We start from the raw sequence: 23,086 nt of genomic DNA on the forward strand, positions 1-23,086 counted from the left end.
ACTTTTTCTGCATATTTCTCTATTTCTGTCAGAAAGTTCCTTCCCCTTCCTCTCTGCAGGATTTGTAAAGGTTATTTTTCTTCTTTTTGTCAGTTTTAATTTATTTGTTAAACCATTTTTTGTTTGGTCTGAGGTGATTAGTGTTCAATTCATTTAATGAACCCAGCTTGCTGAATTCTGGCAACATATTATGAAATTACAATCTTGCTTTTCTGATTTTGGCTCTGAACTGCTACTCCCAACCTGAAAGGGTTAATCTTCAGCCAGAGAGAATTATAAAAGTGAAACTAACATTCTCATTCCCTGCACTGAGTGTTTATAAGGATTTCACTTCCTGCTCTGGTTCCTCAGTCTCTCAGGTGGTGTGTGAACCTCTTCAGCTGCTGTAACAATGGATCCTGCAGCTTTAGAGGATGAATTAACCTGTGCTGTGTGTCTGCAGGTGTACCAGGATCCTGTAATTCTGCCCTGTCAGCACAGTTTCTGTTTGAAATGTATTGAGAGAGTTTGGGCCCACACAGCAGGCCCAGGAAAGTTTGAGTGTCCTCAGTGTCGCCGTAAATTCAACCCCAGGCCCAGTCTGGAGAGAAACTTCACTCTGTGTAATATAGTGGAAAAATATAACCACTCACAGCCTCCTGCTGGTCATGTAGTGTGTGATTACTGTGATAGTAATCCAAACCCAGCTGTGAAGACTTGTCTGAAATGTGAAATATCTCTTTGCTCCCTTCATTTAAAGCCACACTTACAGAGCAAGGCTTTCAGTGGACATACTCTCATTGAACCTGTGTCTGACCTTACAGGCAGGCAGTGTCCTGACCACAAGGATCCCCTAATCTTCTATTGTAAAGATGATGAAGAGTGTGTGTGCGTTTCCTGTGCAATAATAGGGAAACATAAATCCCACACATTGCTAAGCCTGGATGAGGCACAAGCTGCAATTAAGGTGAGTGAACAATTCCTGATATTAAATACAGTGAAGGAGAGTTTTCTTGTTAATGACCAACATTAATTGGAACTAATTGCAGACAGTGCTGATTTAGTCCTGTGTTTTCTTTCTGGCCTGGGTCAGGCTTTACAGCTGTTTATTTTTGGTCAGTCATATTTATTCCCCTTACTCTTACAGTCTGAGAGAACAGGTTGGGCACAATGGGGGTGTGGGGGAGAGGAGTGAGGTTGGCCCAGTGTGACTGCCCCTCACCCACACTCAGCCCCTCCTGGGGAGGGCACTGTAAAGCTCAATAATTCACTGTGGGCACCTGTGAGAACTGGCACGTGGCTGTAGAGCAGAGCATGTTGTAACTCTGTGCACTGGGGGATTCTGCCCTCTGAGCAGCAGGGAGAGGATCATCACCAGTGGGGAGTGTGAGAGACACCCATGGAGAGGGGGAAACTCAAGAGGCTGGGAGAAAAACCTGTTCCTCACAAGAGGGAATTGCTGTTTGAGAAATGTTGGTGTGCCTGAGTCTGTCTCCCTTTCCCCTTAGCTAATTTCTGGAAATGGAGAAGCTGAGTGCTTCGTCTCCGGTTCAGGTTTTGGTTGAGGCTTCTCTAGGGTTGGCTAGTTACTCTAAGAATACAACTGTGGGCTGTGTGAAAACCATTCCTATTTATTTACAGGTAGATATGTACATCTCAGTGCTTTACACGAGGTGTTACATGTGCACCAGATCTCAGTTATTTAACTAGGTGATGCTGCATCATAGTTACATCAGTATTGGGTGCTCCTGATGTTAACCCTTTAACACTGAGTCCATGTGAAAATGCAGCCTATGGTGTGTCATGTAAAATGAAAATGCTGTGTGTGTGCGTGGTCACTCAGTTTATACAGGTAGGGGGGATTTTGTTACTGAAAGCCACAGATAGGAATATTTCTGCCCAGATCCAGACACTGAAACCCCAAGATATACAGGGAGGAATGGGGAGACTTGTCAGCAGCCTTGACATCTGGAAATGCCAGGAATGCAGACGTTCATTTGGATTTAACAGCAGGACCTGATTAGGATTCTTCTACTGTTTCCCAGCCAGCCAGACTGAGAGGCTGAGCATTGCTGGGTGGGAAATCCTGCAGTACAAGGCAGGAGCCAGGGAACAGTGGGGATGGTCCCGGTCAATCAAAGATCAGAGCTTGGCAGGTTCGGGGAAAGGAATTATAGCATGGCAGAGAGATGGTGAGTGGGGAAAGGTGGTGGGTTGGAGGCAGATGGCGGAAGGGAGGAGAGAAACGGTGGGAGAAAAAGAGATCGTGGGGAGAGAGAGAGATGGTGATGGGAGGTTGGGTAATAGATCCAAAATGCAGCAACAGAGAGGAGAGAGATGGTACATAGAAAACCAGGGTGAAGAAACAACTGCCGAACAAAGAATAGTGCCGAAAAAGTAGCAATACAATCAGTTGAAACAAGCAAGAACCATTAGACAATTAATTTGATAATTACCATTGTAACCACTCACTCTGTAACCCAATCCTCTTGGGAATGACAGAATGTTAACTTGTTCAACTCATTTAAATAAAAAGTCTTGTTTCCTCACCCTGTCAGAAACACACCCAAGGATCTGAGACAGAAGGAAAAAGCAGTAAAAACTGGGAAATGAGAATGTTCTTCCGAACTGGTCTTGTATACGTTAAAATGGAACACCAGTAAAACTGGGAACTAAGAGTACTGGTCCGAACTGTTTTTGCCTTCTGAGGCACTCGACCACATTAAATCTCCCAAAATTTTGGAGACAGTACATTAAGTTGAGATTAATTTCTTGCATTGAATTAGTTTTCTCAGACATCAACTGTATTCACATTCTCCAATAATAAACATATCGACTCCAGTTACATTGAACATTAACTCCTTATCCACCTTGAATCTTTCTCTGTTATGGGTGTGAATATTTAAATGTCAATTTTTATTTAACAATTTAGAGTGTTCACAAGATTTACAGAACTAGCTGTCTGTGTGACTTGTCACAGTAAACCAGTGTTCATAATTTCAGAATTTGATCAGATTCTCGGTCTGTAACCTCAGGTCAGTTAGTCTAATTCAGTTCAGACCCAGAAACAGAGGAACTCAATCACTCAAAACAACACCTCTGTATACGTATATAGGACAGCATGCGCTTACAGATAACCAGTAGAATGCACCATCTTCCTCTTGCTCTCCAGCATGTCTCATTATAAAGTACTGAAAATAACTGCGGAAAAAATAGCTTTTGAAGGACAAACGAAGTTTGAAACTTTTATCACATCCTGAATGTTGACAAAACCGAGGCTTACAAAAGGGATTAATACTGCAGAGTATAACAGGGAGTGGAGCCTCCGAAAAGTGAACAATTACAGGTGTTTTTTAAAGTAACAGTACACTGAAAACAAAAGAAATCCTGTCTTTTGCTCTGATTTCAGTTTATCTCTATTTCTAATGTTTGTTAATTTCTCTTTCACTACCGCTGAAAACTCTCCTCTGACTTCGCCATTGGAGGGTGTAATGATCCAGAGTAAGGGGGGAGCAGGGTGGCTTCTGCACCCTCTTTACCTCTTTTCTGATCACCAATTGTCTGATTATCTTTTCCAACCCACTGACATCATCCTAATGTTCCTGATTCCATATCCATGGCACCCATTTGGAGCTTGCTCTGCAGCCTATTTTTACACTCCAGTAATATATTTGAAGATCAATAGTCACATTGACTCTGTGTCCCTTTTTTATACTTTCTGGATGTGTTTGTTTAATCCTCTGTATCTCATTTTATATCTCATCCCCCTTCCTGACTCAGACAGGGATGGTGTTCCACAGTAATAAAAACATAAAGTGCTGGAAAAACTCAGCAGGTCTGGCTGCGTCTGTGGAGCGGGAAACAGAGTTAACGTTTCGAGTCCAATATGATTCTTCTTCCAACTGACTTCTAACCCTGCTGAGTTTTTCCAGCACTTTCTGCTTTTATTTCAGATCACCAACAGCCACAGTATTTTGCTTTTATTATTATGGTGTCCCACAGGGTCAGGCTGTACCCAGTAATTTCTCCCGGGCACCACTCTTCAGCAGTAATACTGTGGCAGGCTTGTCAGTCATGTCAGTGTCAGCATCCAGAAAGGAAATACACACTTGAGAACCCATACAGTGAAGCTATGCTGGGTCAACTCCTGCGATGAGCCATGATCGTATTGAGTGATGGAGCAGACTTGAGGGATCATATAGCTGACTGTGCTCCTATTTCTTAGGTTCTTCTGGAAAGTGTGAAAAGTCCTTGAACTTCTTTGATGCTAAGACTGAGATTCATTCAGCTTCCTCTGTCGTTTCCCTGCCTTCCCCTTGCTCACCAAACCAGACCTCCCCCAATTTTCTCCCCTGCTCCAGCTCTGAATTCTCATCTCTCTATAATTTTTCTCCCAACACCCCTCATGCCATTTGTGTGCTCATCTTGAGGCCCACATTCCTTGATCTTATTCCTGCTAAGCCGCTAACCACCTAACATCCCTTCCACATTCTCGCTGGTATTGGGAATATTTCTCTCTCCGCTGGGACCATTCCATTCACTTTCAAATCTGCCATTATCAGCCCCTTCTAGAAAAACACAGCCTCACCCCTCAATCCTTGCAAACTACCAGCCCATCATAACCTCTCTTTCCTCCCCACTTGTCCGTGTTGTCACCTCCCAAATCCGTGTCCACCTTTCCTGCAACTCCATGTTTGACACTCTCCAATCAGATTTCTTCCTCTGCCACAACAATTAAACAGCCCCACTAAACAGTCACAATGACATCCTATGTAACTGTAACCCTGGTGCACTTTCACTCCTCATCCTTCTTGACCTGTCTGCAACCTTTGACACAGTTGACCACATCATTCCTCTCCAATGTGTGTCCCCTGTCGAGTGGGACTGCCCTCACCTGGTTCCACTCTTACCTATCCAGTCATAGCCAAATAATTTCTTGCAATAGCTTCACCTCCCATTCCCACATTGTTACCTTTGGAATCCCCCATGGATCTATCCTTTCCTCCCTCCTATTTCTCATCTACAAGCTGCTCTCAGCGATATCAGTTTACACATGTATGCTGAGGACACCAAGCTCTACCTCACCACCACCTCTCTCCTTCCCTCCACTGTCTCAGATTTATGAAGCTGTTTGTTTGATATCCAGCAAGTCTGGCAGCAGCTATGGAGAAAGAAACAGAGTTATTGGGCTTGATTTTAGGGGAGCCGTAGTTAGGAGGGAGCTCGTTGATACTCAGCCGCCCTGCATCAATTAAACAGCCAGCTGTCCATTAGGTGAGTTGAGGCGTGGTTGGAAACCCTTCCAGAACGGAGAATCATGCCTCTGACAGCTGCTAGCCTATCAGAAGCCAGCAGGTCTTCAATACCTTGAGAGGATGAGGAGGTGTCTCTTGCTGGATTGGGACTTGATTAAGTGGTGGGGGTCTCACCAGGGCCAAGTTGGCAGACCCCAACAAGGGGGGGAGCTGGGCGAGAGGGATTCGGGAGGTGTTGGGGTTTGAGAGGTCAAGATTGAGGGGAACCGGTTTCCTGAGTTGGGTTGAACTTCTGTAATTAAGTCGGCAGCGTTTCACTGGCATTCGCTGTCCAGTGGTGGCTATCTCTTCTCCATACATTTGCATCACATGAATACTGATTAAAGCCAAACATTTTCGAGAATAAGTCAGCCGGGCATGGAAATCTCATGTCTCCTGCACCAGCCGATGTTCCGATTTGAGCTGAGCTGTTGTCTGTGGTTAGCGCAGTAGCACAGAGAAGAAGCTTCGCATAACTGGAAGGGGAGATGGGGTCATAATGGTGCATGGTCAGGCACAATGATGGGTGTTGTGGGGGTCAGGGTGTCTGGTCCACCAGAGCCGAAAGGGCAGGGTCCGTCCTGACCAACGTTGGGTCTTGTGTGTCCAAAGGAAGCAGCTGTACCACACGGGGAAGGTCTACATTTACAGAGGGGAGATCAAGCTTGATGGAGGGCAGGTCCAGCTTGATGGAGGGCAGGTCGAGGCTGACTGAGGGCAAATTGAGGGCTCCTGAGAGCAGGTCAAGGGTGATAGAGCCTTCTAGGGTGACAGCAGGCAGGGTGGGGGTGAGCGGGGAAAGGGAGGTGGATCGAAGATGAAAGAAGGAAGGTTGAGTGTCATTGTGACTGGTTGATGGTGGGAGGCTGAAGGGTGATTGTTGAAAGACAGAGGGTGATGCGCGGAGAGTCGAGGGCATTAAGCGGAAGCTCGAGAGTGAGAAAGAGAGGATGGAAGTGGATGTCTGAGAGCTCCAGGGTCACAGTTGGAGTGGAGTTGGAGTGTGGATATCTCAGTGAATAGGGGTTGAATTGGTGGAGCCCAGGGTAAGTGGGAGGAGGATATTGTGGGATTGAAGTGTCCTCGGTGTGGCTCGTGGGTGTCTCAGGCATTCCTATTGGTCAGCTGCAACTGTTAAAGGGGATGAAGGTCATATACACAGAGCTGCTAATATCTTTGCCTGCTTTCTTTATGCAATTCACTTTCTGGATTCACAATGGGTCTCATACACTCAGTAGTTTTACAACCTCAGGCAGAGGAGAGAGGATTTGCCATAGGAGGGTTGTGGGCAAACAAGAACAGAAGCCACAAGCCAATCAAGATGCTTCACCAGAGGGTGAGGCTTGTCAGGAGGCAAGAAACCAGGGATGCCAGCTTTATCATCAGGCATTGGCACACCGATGCATGTTCAGAATGGACACAAATGGTGAAATGTCTGTGAGGCAATGTCAGAGACATCTGAGACTATCCAGGGAGGCAGTCACTGACCTCTGTGCACTCCTTCAACAAGACCAACAGCTCCATGGAATGAGAGGGACCCCAATGCTGGTTGCCTTCAAGATGTCCATGATGTTGAATTTCCATCCCCTCTGATCATTCCTGGTGTCCACAGGGGACATGTGTGACATTTCTCAGACTGCAACACCCAGACCAAGTTCACTACAGATATTAATAGCCAGGCCGCAAGAGCAATGAGCTTCAGGGCTATCATGTGGTTTCAATCAGGTGCAAGGGTCATTGAATGCACTCATGGCCATGAGAGCTCCCTGGGTATTGCCAGCTGCACATGTGAATCACAAGGAGTTTCACGCTCTTAACATTCAAATATCCGCAAACACAGAAAAATATCCTGCAGGCCTATGCTCAATTCCCTGTGAGTTCCCATGACTCCTACATCTTATTATCAGGTCCCAGAGCTATTCAAAGCCCCTGCCCAAGTGCAAGGTTGGATCCTGGGTGATAAAGGCTTTCCCTGAGGATGTAGCTCATGAAACCAGTGCGTCACCCCACAGCCACAAGGAGGAGCGGAACAATGAAGCTGATGGTTCAATCGGGGCTATCATAGAGCAGACCTTTGGCTTGCTCAAAATGCGCTTCTGCTGTCTGGACCGGTTGGTGGAGCACGACAGTACGCACCAAAGGATTATCGTGGTCTGCTGTGCATTGCACAATGTTGCATTGTAACAAGGAGATGGTTTGGCAAGTGAAGACATGGAGGAGATGCACTCATCAGATAAGCATGAAGGTGATGAACCTGAGGAAGAGCACAGTAATGTCACGGCACACTTCCAAGATGCCAGGAACAAGAAGAGACGTGCCAGGGCTGCCAGAGACAACCTCCACCAGGATTTTCCTGTCCTGCCACAGGCAGGCATCACCACGGGCAGGACAGGAAAGTTTGGAGAGCAGCCAAAAGTCTGGGGATCTCCTACGCATGTTTAGGGTCATATTCCTCGGCCTCTGGAGGCACTGGAGTCACTGGCGGGGGAAATGAGGTGTGGCCACACAACAAGGGAGTTCCTGATAGAACACCTCAGGAGGCTGACACAAACTCTTCTCCCTCTCAGTGCGTGATGGCATCTTCCTGTCTCACTAAGCAGAAGGGCACCTGGAGGGAGGTCCAGGTGCCCCAACCCCCTCTCCCCTAACAACTGCTGTAGAGAGCCCAGGGGCAAAGTGATGGAAAGCAGGTCAGAGCGCATTTGAGTTCTGCTGGACCTGGCTGTCCTCTCCATGACAGTCACCATCCTCCACAGATGAAGCCATGTGGTCACCTCCTAGAGGCATGGCAGAACTCTTACCTTGGATGGACTCCTCCACCATTCATACAAGTCTGCGCATAGACTCTGTCATCTCCACCAGATGTTCTCTGCCTGTCCCTGCATCCCCAGCAGGCTTCTTGGCTGGACAGCACCCAATGCCAGGAGACCAAAGCCAGTCGTCAGCCTGGGACTCAGCATGGACCTGGTCCCTGACAGATCTCCCAACATCAGAGACTTCAACTGTCACAGCCTCCCTCAGCTGCTGCCACTTGTGTATCATGTGCTCATCAGATTGTGTCTAAATCTAAACGATTTGACTACCACTGCGCTGTTGGAGAGTGCATCCTCTGGATTTTGTTGTTGTTTTTCTTCAGAGGTGGAGTCTTTCCTGAAGGCTAGGGGCTGTGGGTTAGGCTCCAGATTGCAATGACTTGCAGTGGAGAACACAAGGAAAGACCTTAAGGTTCAACACATTCTATGAGCATATCACAGTTCTACACATGTCTCCTGTGTGCCCATGTCTCGACACCAGGTTGGAGGCATTCTTGCTCTGCTGCCTTGCCACTCCTGCCTCACTGTCTGCAATGGCACGGCCACCCTGCTCCCTGGCAAGCTTCACAGTCTCCTTCTCAGCTGTGTCAAGATCTTCATCTCTGGCACACCTCCACCTATCTTGGCCCTCATTATGCAATAACTTCTCCTGTATTGACAAAGGGGAGAGTTATCTCACTAGGCACCTTGCCATCTTGTCTACATGCACTCCATGCCATGTATTGGCCCGTCACTTTTAACTGGTATCCAATCATGTTCTACATCCACTTACAGCATTTATTCATCAAGCAAAACTATCACATGTTCTGGCCCCAAGCATAATGAAGCAGAGCACACATTCTCCATTCGGACCCTCTCTCCGCTCACACAGATTGCTTGATGCCCTCATTGCCCCATTGATGCAAAGCCACCGAGCCACTTATCCTGCAGATCAGAGGAGATCATTGATCCATTTGTGGCTCTGGACCCAGGAGTGATTATGGACCCCACAGCTGCTCACCACCACTACAATCTTCATCGAGGCCTCCTTGGTCTGACAGGAGGGTCCCCTGTTGCCATCATTTGGGAAGAGCACTTCTCCTGTCCCGGAGGAGAACCTGCAGGGACGTATTGCTAAACCATGGGGCCACTGATTGTCTGGTGACAGACATTGTTGCTCAGGGGGGAGTGATAGGAATCCTGGGAGATGAATCCAATGAAGAAGGGTGGAGTTTTATTCTGTTAAAAGTGTTTTTTAAAGCAGGTTGTTATTTTTAAACACTTATGATATGTTTTTACAGGAAGAATTGGAGATAGAAATCGAGAAGCTTCGGGAAGTCCAGCAGAATTGTTCCAGCAAACAGCGAGACTTGGAGAAATCAGAAACTGAAATAAAGGTAGGGAAAAGTGGAACTGGATTTTGAAAGGGTTTCTCTCCTCACTGAGTCAATGAGAACATCAGAAACAAGCCTTCCAAACCAGACTGGTTCTGTTGGGTTGAGTCACTGATTACACTGAGTCCCTGTGTGTTTGATTTATGGGGGAGCTGCTTAATTCTACCTGCACCTTCCAGGGAATATTATTCCATCACTTGGACACTGGATTTACTGAAACAGACACAGCCAGAGTTGAAGACTTGTCCTGAAGCCTGTATCATATGAACATAGAAAGGAAGAGGAAGAAAATTCCATTAGTCCCAGTGAGCCTGCTCCATGCAGACAGGGTTCAATCACACACACCACTGCTCCATCCTGAACCATGTACTCACCTGAGAAACAGAAGAGAGAATTAAACCCCTGCAATTCAGGACAAACTGGGGGAAATTCCTCCCCAGCTCCCTTTTAAAGGATGGTAGTGACTCCATACCACCACATGTTCAGAAAGTCTGTTCCAGAGATTGAGGAATCTGGTGTCTAACCTAACTCTGTGTCTATGGATTTTAAACACAGACCCTCTAGTCCTACCCTCCTGATCCATCTCAAGTACCTCACCCAACAAGTGAGTCCAATGATCCCTCCATCATTTTAAAAACCTCCATCATGTCCCTCTCAGCCTGCCTTTCCCTAATCACCCAAACTCTTGGAGCTGATCCTCCGAACTAAAACCATCAGACTCTGTGTCATTTTGGTCACCGTCCTCTCCAGAAGCTCAATCTCCTTCACCAGGCGTGGGCACCAAAACTGGAGCCAACACTCCAGGTGTGGATGGACCAGGTGGCAGTGCCATACCCAGTCTAAATACAGTGCTCTTTCTTTTAAACTCAAAGTAACACTGGTTAAACTCTGTTTTCTGTCCCAGTAGACACCCCCCACTGCTTGTCTATCTTTAACGGATGACAGGGTAGCGATCTAAACAATCTATCCCTTCTCTGGAAAGTGCTGTGTGCTCAGGGTAACAGCTGTGTGGAAGGGCCGTTTGTAATGAGAGTTGGTTTGGGTTTCAGACACGAATCAATGAGCTGAAAGGAAAGTTATCGACGAGCTTCTCTAAATGGAGGAGAAAGCTGGATGAAGATGAAAAATCCACATTGAAACTGATCGATGAGGAGGGGCTCCGAGCTCTCTCACAGATTAGAAGCTGTTCTGAAGCATTAAACAAGAGGATGGAACAGATTACATTTATAGATGGAGAAACCCAGACTCTGGTACAGAGGGAACCTCTCTCCTTTATTCAGGTACATCTTCAATATAAACAGTGCCATGGTTGGGTGTTTTTGTGATACTGATATGAGGCTGAATTGTTTGAAGATTGTTGGTATGGTTCAGTTGTCCCCCCCTCCATCTGAAAATTTTAACATTTTTGTGTTCAAGTGCGCTCAATGGTGAGGGGGAGAAAGGGGGATGGGGAAGGGAGAGGGGAAAGAGGGGGAGGGGGAAGAAAGAGGAGGGGAAAGAGAGAAGAGTGTGGGGAGGAGGGGCAAGGGGTGATGGGAATAAGGGGTGTGGGGGAGGGATGGGGAGGGGAATCAGGGAGCAGAGGGAGGGATAGGGAGGAGGGGAGAAGAGGGGGTGGGGGAGGAAGGAAGAAAACTGCTGCAATCCAAGGAGTAGGGAATGGGGTGTTTTCCCACTCCTTCCAGGCTTGTCCAGCCCCAGCAGTGGCAGGACTGGAAAATCCTGCCTCCATTTCAGACACCCAGGTGAAGATATTTCCCACAGGCTTCAGGATCTCCACGTCAGTGCTAAATAGGGGTCAGAAGCCTCTATTGTGGGGAAAGTGGTCTATGATATTCCCTGAGTTTTTAAAACCCATTTAACCTCTTTGACCAAGTTTTTGGTCATATGACCTAATACAGCCTTATGTTGGCTCACCCTACCTGAAAATTCTGACTTTTGAAAGTTTGCGGAATGGGGTTTTGGCGGGGGGGAGGAGGCGACAGAAGAAAATTGCTTGGTGGAGGGCTGGTGAGGTAGAAAGTTGCTCTAGGGGTGGGGGGGGTTGATGGGGAGAGAACTGCTGCAACCTGGGGGAGGAAGGGCGTGGCGGGGGCAGGTTTGTGCTGCACGAGTTATAGGTTATAAAGCAAAAACATAAAAATACCTCATCAAAACAGGGTCTGCTTTTGTAAAGTTAGCTCAGTTTTATGATGTTTGAAGCTATCGAAATTCAGAAATATGGAAGATCAACTCAGCGATCATTTTTGGTGTCCGAATGCTTAAGTGATATTGGTGATTTTAAATGTTTGAGTGCAGCGCTTTGGTACAATTGATGACATTGATGTCAGTTACGGTACTTGTAATGTTAAATGATAGCTAAATGATTGATTTTGAGTGTAATTGATAGCAACTGAATGCTATTGAACACAAATGATGTCAAACTTTTCAGGCAGGGCCCTGAGCCTTGCCCTCATAGTGTTGGTGCTGCCCCAGGATGGAGTGCACTGAAATATGGGAATATCTCCCATTCCTGTGACTGACCCCACCTACTGGGTGGAATCTTCTGCTCTTGAGTATAAGTTGGGTGATGGAGACAGAAGTGAGAGTGATTTCCACTCAGACCAGGATGGTTGGCCACACGTGATCATTACATATGCATGCACGAGGAGCTCAGCAAATCTTGCCCTTACCTCACAGGCTCAAAGGTCCGAGCGCCATATTTAAAGGACACCTGGACAGACATTCACTCACTGCAAGTCAGGAGCATCAATCAGGCTGTCGTTCCAGTGGGGGAAACCTACTGCCGATACCAGAATGTTGCAGAACAGAAGATTGGCCCCATGGTTCAGCAAGTCTCCCTGCAGGTTCTTCTCCAGGCCGTCCAGGAAAGGCGGGAGGTCCTGTTCCCCATGGATGGCAGCAGGAGGCCTTCCCACCTGACCAAGGATGCCTGGACGGAGTTAGTAGTGCAGGTCAGCGCAGGTCAGCAACTCATGCCTGGCCATTTATGAGAAGGTGTCATGGGTTCTGTGACCTGCGCCAGGTTGGGTAGAAATTTTGCGAACTGGCTCACCATGCCCAGATATCTCTGCAGGTCTGGAATAGATGATGGAGTTGGAAACTCACTGATAGCTTTTGTCTTTTTGTGGGTCTGCCATCACGCCTTTGCTGCTGACAATGTGGCCTAAGAATTGAGTAGAAATCTTGGAGAACTTGTATTCCTCGTTTAGTGTCAGCCCTGCTTCCTGCAAGCATTCTAGGACAGCTATGTACCTCCTGTCATGTTCTTCCACAGTCATGCTGTGGACCAAAACATCATCCATATGATAGATGACACGCTCCAGGCCTTGCAAAATGGCTGACATCATGTGTTGAAATATCTCGGGTGCTGAGATAATGCCGAATGTCAAGCGGTTGAAACAGAATCTGCCAAAAGGGGTGATAAACATAGCGAGCAATCTGGATTCCTCATCAAGTGGAAGTTGCCAGAAACTGCTGTTAGCATCAAGCTTTGAAAACACTATGCTTTTGGAGAGCTTAGTCAGTCTGTCGCCCACGGGGGACTTTGGGTGGACTTCTTTCACCACTGCCTTGTCGAGTTGTGTCAGGTTGATACAGATATAGATGGACCCATTTGGCTTTGGAACTGGGACCATCCCAGGACACCATTTGGTCGGCTGAGTGACAGGGGAGATGATCCTTGTTTTGGTCATCTCGTCCAGTTGTTGCTGCACTTGTTTCATGAGCAGATGTGGTATTTTCTGTGGTGTGAACAGGCACATGTGCTTGGCATCCTCCCTTAATGTAATACTGTATGCAGTCCTCAGTCACCCCAATTCAGTGAAGAGTTTGGGGAACTCTTTTTTTAAATTTGGAACTAGACCTTTGCTGGCTGACCTCATCAATTTTCTGAAGGAGGTTGATGTTGACGCCAGCCTTTCTGCTTAAAAGGGAAAATTCCTGATTGTGGACTACAAATAATGTCTCCCGTAATCGTTTATCTTTGTATTGGAATGTTGCCTACAATGTATGTGACCTGGGAGCTGGATCTTGCCTGCTTCATACAGCTGTGTTGTGGGTGGCATCAGGCATTGTATCACCAGCGATGGTTCCTTGTCCGAGAGGACCATAATACTGGCTCCCGTGTCCCATTTGAAGTTGGTGAGGTGACCATTTATTGAGATGTCCGCATTCCAAAAAGAGAATCCAGGGATCCCAAGAAGCACTGTTGGGTCTCTTCCTGATGTGGTATCTCAATCTCATGGATTGTCTGAGTGTCTTAGCTTTGTAAGTATTTACAAAGTATCCCGGGCGGTTGCAGTTGAAACACTGCATCGAGATTGCTGGACATTGCTCTCGCCTGTGAAGTCATTTGGCTCCACAGTGCTAACATGGTCACCCACCCTCTTGTGGTCAGTTAGGGCACTGCCTTCCTTGGCTTGGAATCTCTCTGCCCCTTTTGTTGCTTTACTAGCTGGACAGTTGAGGTTGCTCTGCACCAGGGCTTGCTTTTGCCACATAAAATGGATTGGTGCAGTTGGTGGATTTCAGATGGCCTTTTCTAGAGTCAGGTCTTCCTTGGCCCGTAGTATGTCTGAAAGGATATGGTCAGCCACTTCGACAAAAACTCTTTCCTTATGAGTTCTGACTAGAGGTCACCATAGTCACAGCTTTCAGCCAATCTGTATAATTTGTTCATAAAAGAGTCAACGGTTTCTCCAGGCTGTTGGACATGTTTGTTGAATTTTGCTCTCTCTAAAATTTTGTTGTTTCTTAGATTAAAATATGTATCAAATGATTTTGGAACTTCATCAAATTTATTTGAGGATTTGTTTATTCCTTGCCTCGCAACAATATCATCAATCGGACCTACTGAATAAAGTAATGGATTTACTTGGTCAGCTTCTATACTTTTATCTAATCCTGAAGCTATCATGTATCTTAAGAATTTTTTCTGCCAAAGTTCCCAATTTTGTGCTTTGTCTGGACCTTGGATCAGTCCATATTGCTCTGGTAAAATTGATTTTTTTTAAATCCATGGTCGTTGTAAAGTTCAGGTGGGTATGGCTTTAAATGGTGTGCGGGTTTTAAAGGTGGTGTTGTAGTTAACCGTTTTTTTTCAGAAAGTCCTTCTGTGCTTGTCTTCAGCAGGCTCCCATAGCAATGGCGGTCCCAAACTCTTTGGGGGTTTTTTTGCAATTAGTTTAATCAACGATTTGGGGCCTACCCTGCGATATTGGACTTTCGGGCATTTTACAATCGATTCCTGACTTTGGCTGAAGTTTTTAAACCTTCTGCTTCTTGTTTTTTTTCTTACAACGAGCTCAGCCACCCCTGGTGTGGTGCCAATTCTGAACCCGGGCTGGCCACAATGCTCTCGTAAAAAGGCTGCTCTGACATTTACAACACTGAAGCTTTTTAAACTAGTCCTGGCCGAGAACTGAAATTTTTGCTCAACCCTGCTAGTCCCTTGGACTCTGCACTCTGTGGGCACTGATAATGGATCTTCATGAGATCTTGTGGTGTCCTCAGTGACAGAGTGGAATTTTTTTCACTGCCTTTCTGCCTCCAATTCTGCCTTGGAGCTTCTTTCAGGTGATCTCCCTCTGTGTCTTCACTTCATGTGTTTTCAGTCCAGTCAGAATGCTGCTCCTTTAATTTTCCAGCATTGAATTGCTGCTCCAGCTTCTCTGAGGTTCTGGGTTATTCCATTAGCTGCCACCAAGTTGTATGTTATATATTCGGTAGGTCTCACAAAGAGGTTGAGTCTTGTATGGTTTAACATTAAGTGTTTATTAATAACACATAACTATTTACATATATACTGGGTATAGCTCAAGCAATGAGCTAACGCCATGCTTGCTTCTACACAGGTCTCTGTGCAGTCACAAATGACTCTAGTCTCAGGCCATGCGTCTCTTTACATCATATTGTGGGCAGAACTGTTTCCTGATACCACATTAACCCTTGCTATGCCAGATACCCATATCCAACAGTCATGGGGATTAAGGGTGTTGCACTTTGTTCCTGATCAGATTCCGATGACGTTGTTCTATGGATACACCATTTATTGTCTGTCATGAAATCATTTACATTTTTATCCCTGGGTGCTAAGTTAGCAGTTTGTGGAGATTGTAACATTTAAGGTACAGGGTGCTTGTTACATTGGTTCCTGCCTAATACCCAGGGTGAGACTCTCTGGGAATGTTTTGATAGGTCAGCAGAACAGTTCAAGGGTCAGTGAACAACTTTTCTAGAAGCAGTCAGTTTGAGGCAGTCTGCCAACCAACAAATGTTACAAAGACAAAACAGGTCCCAGCTAAGTTAAGTCTAAGAAAGAGCTGCGAGGAGCAGACTTTAAGTAATGAGGGCCATTGGGGCAAAGACACTCCTTTGGAGCAGTGGTGTTCTGCTTGGCATGGCCATAGATCTGAAAGTGTGCTTGTAAACTAGTGTTGAGTGTACTCGGGAATCAAGGGTAAAGGAATCTCGGAAGGCAAGATTGAAACCCTGTGATGTGGGCCATTGTTAAAGCTATCCAAGTGGCAGCAACTTTTGGGGAGAATTCCAAGGAGAGATCTTCAAAGGTGAAGCTAGGAACACCTTGTGAGACAGAGTTTCAACGAGATCGTTTGACTTGGTATTTACTGACATCTGGGTGGGTTCTTGAGAAATCCATGGACTCTGTCTTGGTTGCATCTGTCATTTACTCTGTTGTATGATGGGCTCAACCATAGTTCATTTATTAATTCACATGTACCTTATACTTATTCTGAATGTTGAGTATAAGATATAAATTGTAAATTATTTTATCTTTCTGAACTTGTATAGTAAAGCTTGTTTTTGTTTGTTCAAAACCCGTGGGATCTTGTGGCTTTATTCCAAAAGCACATGTCTTGAAACTTAACCTATATCTACTTTAAATAAAGTCTTATTGGTCCCTAACCAGAGCTGCCCCCATGTCCTGGGACTTGGCCATGGATCACATCATCAGTAGTGTCATCACTGATTATCCCAACATATGGAAACAATGGAATTTACATATTAAAAAGAGTAACATATATAATGGAGAATGGGCTATGGATAAGGCATTGTGAAATCTAACAGAAGTGTGTGAAGTAGCCATAATGAAGCCTCCAGCATTTGTGCATTAACCTGCTGTCTACAGAAACTGGAACTGGAGAAAAGTCATTTGGAATTCCACTGTCCAGGGTATTGTGTTAATTTGCTGGATCTGTTTAAAATCTAAACTCTATTTTTAGACTTTTGCCTTAAAGGGGGAAAACTGGGAGTCAGGTTAATTAGGGATTTTATGAGTTATTATAGTAGTAATTTGTTCTACGTATGTGCTTGAAATCTCTTTTGTTAATAAATATTTTAATTTTGTTTTTTTTTAAATCTCTACAAGTCTTAGTTATTATGATTTCTGAATTCAGAGCACACATCTCAAAATAAATACAAATTGCAAAACTGTTGTGAGAGCGCAATCAAGTTTCCCTTGTGGATTGGATCCACCTGGCACACATCTACCGCGTCATAACACCTCCCATCAAGGGATTGCAACCAAGATTCACCAGACTGATTCATGAAGCAATAATGTATATAATGTTATTGGAAATTATTTTAAATTGGACTTGTAGTAGGGTCTGTGTCTGTAGGTGTGAGTGTGTGTGTGTGTCTTAATTGGATTAAATCCAGTTAGTCTGGGTGTTTTGATGTATAGTAGTTTTGAGATGTTAAACAGTAAGATAAAGAGCACATTTGCATTTTGTTGAAAAACTATTCAAAGACTGGGGGTGACTCCTTGCACCTAGCTAGGAGACACCAAGCAATAAAGTTGGTACTATGAAAGGGGTTTTATTGTTAGAAGAGGTGGAGTTCAAAGGGCCTGGTGATACAATGAGAATTTGCATTCAAAGGGAAGGCTAGTTTTATACAGAAAGAGTTTTGTGTGTGACTCAGAGGCATGCTGCCTGTAAGCCTACAATTGTGCGAAGAAACCAAATTGAAAGGAACCTCCTTTTGAATTCGTAAGATAAAATGTGCTTTACCTGGTGTCTGTTTAAGTCTATGGGTTACTGTTGCCTTGGGGAAGATTACGTTGGAGTGATTAATTTGGGGATTTGTTTTAATAGTTATTATGGTTGTAATTTGTAGACATGTGTATGTGTTTAAATTTGTTGTTAAATTAATAAGTGTTTAATTTATACAAAAAACCTCTTGAAGCTTGGTGGGTTTTACTCCTGAATTCAGAGCTGCATCTCAAACATACCAGTTTAAAATATAGGTTATGACGGTTGTTTAAAGTTTTCCTCTGGGATTTTAAATAACCCAGTCTTTACCAACTGCTGTGTCATAACAATCTGCAATTGTCCTAGCAGGTGAGAGTGAGGAGAATGAGCCTGTGTTCTTGAGAGTGAAGAGGACTGAGAGGCTATCTGTGTGAAGTATAAAGATCTTTTTACAGGACTCTGCAGGATGGATGCAGGAAGGATGTTTCTCATGGCTGGGGTGTTCAGACCAAAGGGACACATCTCAAAAGTAAGAGGTAGGCCATTTAGCATTGAGGTATGAAGGAATTTCAACACTCAGAGGGTGGTAAGTGTTTGGAACTCTCCACCCCATAGGGCAATGGAGGGTCTATCATTGAGTATGCTCAACTAGTAGATTGATAGATTTGTAGCCTCCCCATAAAGATGACAACGGATAGGGGTATATTGAGGGAAATTGGTAATCAATTATAAGAACAACCCTGATCAAGGTGAATGGCAGAGCATTCTTGAGGGTTAAATGGTCTATTCATGTTGCTCTTTCCTGTGTTCCCATGTCTCTGGGTCTGCCTGACAGAGTTCTCTGCCAGGCATTGTCCCCATTTGGAGCAGGTGTCAGGGTGACACGAGTGCATCCCTGCCAAGATATGGCTGTATGTGGCTTCCAATGTGACATGAAATGGGCTTGCTGCAGCCAAGGGACAGATTCCTTTTCTTCCAGATGCCTGAGGTCGTAGGAGTACGCAGTGTTGTACAGGCACTGTTGCATGCATTTGGTGCAAGGGGAATGTCTGTCCATACAGATTGGTGCGTGCCAAAGGATCACACTACCAGAAGGGTTAACAGGAAATAGTGCTTTTTATTTCAGCTAAGATAAAATAAGATCAACGAAAGTAAACCTTAATGTTAGCCCCAAATAGGAAGCCGCAGCCTTCCGGTCGATAGAGGATTAGAAACCAAAGTGTAAAAGATAAGTAGGTAGCTCACTCCACCGGAATCTGTTAGTGATTAGATTGTCCCGAGCCTGTCTGCCTCATTGTAACATTGCTCTCGCTTCTGCCTGTCCATTCACAACATCCTGGCTCCTGTCCTCACCATGATCTTCCCCTTCCTCATCGTCGGAGGAGACATTCCGGTCATCCATCTCTCCCTCTCCCTATTGTTGAGTGAAGTTGTGCAGGGCACAGCATACCATGATGATCCGAGCCACATTCTGTGGGAAATATTGGAGTGCTCCGCCTGAGTGGTCCAAACACCTGAACCTCATTTTCAGATGTGATGGAAGGATGTGCCTCTCCTTGGTGGCACTTTACGGATTCCAAAAATGGTCTCATCATCTAGGTCTTCTGGGGATATCCCCTGTCTCCAATGAACCAGCCCTGCAATTGACCCGCTGGGTCAAAGACTTGTGGCACTTGCGAGTGGTCGACAATACAGACATCGTGAGAGCTCCTTGAGTAGCATACACAAACCTGAAGGATTTGTCTTGTGTGATCATATATCAGCTGAATATTCAATGAGTGAAAACTTTTCTTGTTGAATGCATCTGGCTGCTCCCAGGGAGCTCTCAACGCCACATGTGCAGTTTATAACCCTTTGCACTTGTAGGAATCTTGCAACTGCTGCAAAATCCATTTCTCTGGCTGCCTGGCTCTCAGGATCCAAATGGAATATCAAAAATTCATCCGCTCTTCTGAAGAGGGCATCTGTCACCTCATGGATGCACTTATGTGTCACAGGCTGGGATATCCCACAGGGATCCCCAGTGGAGCCCAGGAAGGAGCCACTGGCAAAGAAGTTTATGGCTGCTGTCACCTTTATTGCCATCAGCATGGGATTGCCTCCCAGTCCTTGCAGACGCAGGTCCTCATTGAGCAGCTGGCATATGTGATTAATCACATCCCGGGATATCCTAAGGTGCCTCTGACATTGCCTTTCACTCATCTGGAGGTAGCTGCACCACCTACGATATATTCACATTCGGGCCAATGCTCACTGTCACCTTGACCCGTGGTTGCCAGCACCCTGCGCTTCTTGAGGCTCTGCCATCTCTGCCTCTTGCTGCTCTGGCCATTGCTGCTCCTGGCCCAGATCCACCCTGTGCCGGTTCCTCCTCAGCTGGACCAAAGCCAGTAGAAAGGCAGGGTTGTTTTCTATCATCATCATAAAGGTCTGAGGTGATATATTTTAAAATTGCAGCGATCCATCTAGTCAGCATATTCTTTAAAGCTCCCCCTCTATCCCTGATCCTTTAAGCCAATGCTAAGCCCTGTACCTAGCATCAGACTACCCCTGGCCTCCTCCCCAGTGCATTTTGGAGGACCAGAGATTACTTCTCCTCTCGTTCATACATCCCTGTGCATGGAGATTGCAGCATAGAGCTGGGTACTGGAAGCCATGTCCGCGCACCCTCCCTCAAATACTATTGAGCTTCCTTACATCATCCTCAAGACACTTTCAAGAGATCTTTACCTTGCCATCATGGACTTACCACCTACCCTATTATAGGCCACGACCATCAAGGATGTAAACCAGCACTTTGATGTTGTTTCCTACCCCTCCCACCCCCACTCAAGGCCCCAGAGAGCTAACCCCTGCCTGCCTCCCTCCCTCTAAACCTCTCTCTGTTTCCCTCCACCTTGGTCAACTTGAGTGCCCTTTAGCACAGAGTTTACTGCAGCTCCCAACCTTGCTAGGATTTCAATGTAAACGTATTTCAATGTAAAGTCAAAGAGCAAACCTGCTGCCATGTGGGCTTCACCACAGAGAGGAGAACACACTTGAGCATGGTTTTCATCCAGTTGATTCATGATTATTATGGTGTCCCTTTGGTGACCACAATTGGCCAACTATTAACTCCACCCACCCAAAACGATCCTCCTCGTACTTTGAAGGATCGCACTTTAGGAACAACTGCGTTTCCATGAACACATTTTAAAAAGTAGTGTGCATCACATTTCAGACATGTTCCATGACCTTCCAACCTGCCCCTGTCACCCACCAACTTCCCCGCCCCCCCCCCCATCACCCTTAACCCACCCAATACAACCATTCCTCTTCCCTCTGCTGCCCTTGAACCTTCCCCCTTACCTCGAACCTTCCTCATGCCTTCTCTCCCCTCTGAGCCTACACCCATTACTGCCCCCATGCCTCCAACCCGGATCCTGACCTCTCTTGTTATCTGAGCCACCTGTTTTGTGTTTCCTTGACCCCGCCCCTTTAGACCATCCACTATCCTATCATGACCCTGGATCTGCCACCTTACCACATCCGACAATCCGCACCCCACCCCCCCACCCCTCACTGTGACTGTTCCGTTCACTGCCCAGTACCCTCATTTCAACCCCCCAGGACCCCATTGTAGACAACACTGACCCTATCCTGTAGGACCACAACTCTCATTCACTATCCTTGCCCGGAGACCCCTGCCCTGACCCAACCACAGGACCTCCACACCCAACATGCAAGGCCCTTCCCTCCCTCCCACGTCCCTGTACCCTTGCATTCCCTTCCTCGCCGCCATCCCTGCCCTGGACAGTCTAGCTTCCTTCCCCAGACACCCTCTCACCCTGCCCCACTGATCCTTGCACCTTTGCCAGGCCCCAGTTCCACCCTTTCCTGCTGACCCTGCCTCCCTTGTCCAGCCTTCTTGACCCTTGCCCAGTAGATTCCATCCTCTCTCCCTTTGTACCATTACCATAAAGGCCTGAGGTGATATATGAACAAATTGCAGTGATCCATCCAGTCAGCATATTCTTTGAAGCTTTCCCTCCATCCTATAAGCCAACTCTAAGCCCTGTACCTAGCATCGGTCTACAACTGGCCTCCCCCCACCCAACCCCACCCTCCACGCACCTTGGACATCCGACACCCGAACTCAATCTTAGCCTGCCACGGTTTTCCTCAAGGAACCTGGTGCATGCCATTTATACACAGTTGTGGATCTGAAGGCATGTTTTTCTCACTTGCGGCTAACTTAATTCAGAGGGGGAGCTTAATTCTGGCGAGCTGGTATTTTAATGAGCATGGATGACATGTAGATGCATGCAAAAGGGCTTCCTGCTGTTTGGTGTTGGGAAGCTTGACCCGCCTCTAAAGTTCCGAGAACTTAATTGTAAAATTTCATCCCACGGTTGGGATTCTGAATTTTGGACTCCCGTAGAATTCAGTTCCTCTGCCCACTTTTCTTCCCACTCCCAGCAGCAGCCGAAGATTCCATCCACTGTTATACATTGAACTCATTATTCTCAATCCGAAATTCATTCTTTGGTTTGTTCATTGACTAATTTAATCTCCTCTCTTTATTCACAGAACTCGAAGCAGCTCCTTTCCAGGTAAGTTCCTCTCACTCATACATTACTTGCTACTTTTGGGGAACCTTCACCACTATCTGGGAGAAGAGTGAAAGTAGAATTACGGCTTTGAAATCTTCCCAGATAGGGTGCTTTCAGGGGGTGGGAATATTGAGTGATGTTTAGCTGTGGTTTGATGGGTTATTAGCTCAGACAGCCTGTGGGAAATGGGAGATTCTATATGTACACTGATGACACCCAGCACCACAATAGTTACAGGATGATCATAAAGATCAAAGCCATTGTCTTCAATACAAGCCAAAAACTCCATTCCATAGCCACTGATTTCATCCCTTTCCCTGGCCACTGTCTGAAGTTGATCCAGTTCAGTTCGTAGCATTCTTGTCTTGAGTTAGAAGGTTGTGGTTTCAGATCCCACTGCGGTACTAAGGAAGTGTTGCACTGTCCAGAGTGACAAGTTTCAAATGAGGTGAAACTCAAGCCCTGTCTACCCCTTAGGTAAGAGATCCTGTGGCGCTATTTCAAAGAAGAGCAGGGGAATTTTCCCCAGTGCCTTGGCCAATATTTATCCCTCAGTCAACATCACAAATCCAGATTATCTGATCATTATCTCATGTTCTTTGTGGGAGCTTGCTTTTCATTCTTCTAAACTGCAGAGACTACTCATTCTCTCCTCAAAGGACAATCATCTATCCAAACTATTCTGACCAATGGACACAGGACAGGTACTCAAAACATCAGGTGGTTACCACCCCTCTTGTGCGTCACCTTGCTTGAGGTCAGCTTTTTAGTTTACATCATGTTGAGGGTCGTATACTGGTCCTTTCTAAACAATTGCATAGATAAGGAGGTGCACGAGAATCCATTCTAACAGCTTACGAATGTCAACATGTCAGCCTGAACTAAGACTGTTTAGAGGTCAAAGTGTTTAGGAATCCTCTTTCCACAGAGATAATCAATGCTGCTTAGCTAATCCCGTAAAATGCAGAAAATACACGTTTATAAAGACCCCAATTTCTTACAACACATCTCTGTCCAGTGCAAGGCTGCCCTCTAGACTCG

The 23,086-nt window shown here is 46.0% G+C and overlaps 1 protein-coding gene across 2 annotated transcripts in view; it reads left to right on the top strand.

Moving 5' to 3' along the window:
• The first annotated feature begins 331 nt into the window (after positions 1–331).
• LOC144685702 (E3 ubiquitin/ISG15 ligase TRIM25-like) overlaps positions 332–23,086 on the top strand; it is a 34,904-nt gene continuing 12,149 nt past the window's right edge. Inside the window, exons 1-4 of one of the 2 annotated variants that reach the window (XM_078550500.1) lie at positions 332–946; positions 9,367–9,462; positions 10,509–10,739; positions 22,023–22,045. In XM_078550500.1, coding sequence (XP_078406626.1) covers positions 392–946; positions 9,367–9,462; positions 10,509–10,739; positions 22,023–22,045 — 905 coding nt within the window. In that variant the 5' untranslated portion in view covers positions 332–391. The remainder of the gene's footprint in view (positions 947–9,366; positions 9,463–10,508; positions 10,740–22,022; positions 22,046–23,086) is intronic. The other variant, XM_078550501.1, reaches the window with a different exon arrangement.

The sequence above is a fragment of the Cetorhinus maximus genome, chromosome 10, assembly GCF_964194155.1.
Source record: "Cetorhinus maximus chromosome 10, sCetMax3.hap1.1, whole genome shotgun sequence".
Classification (NCBI taxonomy): Eukaryota; Metazoa; Chordata; class Chondrichthyes; order Lamniformes; family Cetorhinidae; genus Cetorhinus; species Cetorhinus maximus.